This window comes from Myotis brandtii, unplaced genomic scaffold (genome assembly GCF_000412655.1).
Source record: "Myotis brandtii unplaced genomic scaffold, ASM41265v1 scaffold120, whole genome shotgun sequence".
In the NCBI taxonomy this organism is placed as follows: domain Eukaryota; kingdom Metazoa; phylum Chordata; class Mammalia; order Chiroptera; family Vespertilionidae; genus Myotis; species Myotis brandtii.
Window position 1 is genome coordinate 1,234,882 of NW_005354174.1, and position 322 is coordinate 1,235,203.

General features: G+C 70.8%; 1 protein-coding gene across 3 annotated transcripts in view; it reads right to left on the reverse strand.

Annotated features, from left to right (window-relative positions):
• The window catches only part of USP32 (ubiquitin specific peptidase 32), a 123,231-nt gene extending 122,943 nt beyond the window's left edge, over nucleotides 1-288 (reverse strand). For all 3 annotated transcript variants that reach the window (XM_014531590.1, XM_005858550.2, XM_014531570.1), the window contains exon 1: nucleotides 35-288. In XM_014531590.1, coding sequence (XP_014387076.1) covers nucleotides 35-92 — 58 coding nt within the window. In that variant the 5' untranslated portion in view covers nucleotides 93-288. The remainder of the gene's footprint in view (nucleotides 1-34) is intronic.
• Between the last annotated feature and the right edge of the window lie 34 nt (nucleotides 289-322).

Sequence of the window (322 nt, forward strand, 5' to 3'; positions counted from 1 at the left end):
TCCCGGCAGCTCGTCCGGACCCCTCCCCCCTCACCTCTCCTCAGCGCCTCCTCGTAGCTGAGGAATCCGATCCGTGACTCCTTGGCGCCCATGCTCCCTTCATCCCCTCGGCCGGGGGTCGGAGCCTGATCTCGCCCCCACCCCCACTCCCGCCTTCTCGTCGGCGTCCCTGGGTGACGGTGTCGGCGTCCCCCGGACCCCTCCTCCTCCCCTGACACTAACAAGTGCGGCTTCTACCCCGGCAGCTCCTCCCGGCCGCCGCCACCGCCTCCATGCCGAATCACGTGACCCGCTCCCACCCCGCCCCTTCCCCTCCCTCCTA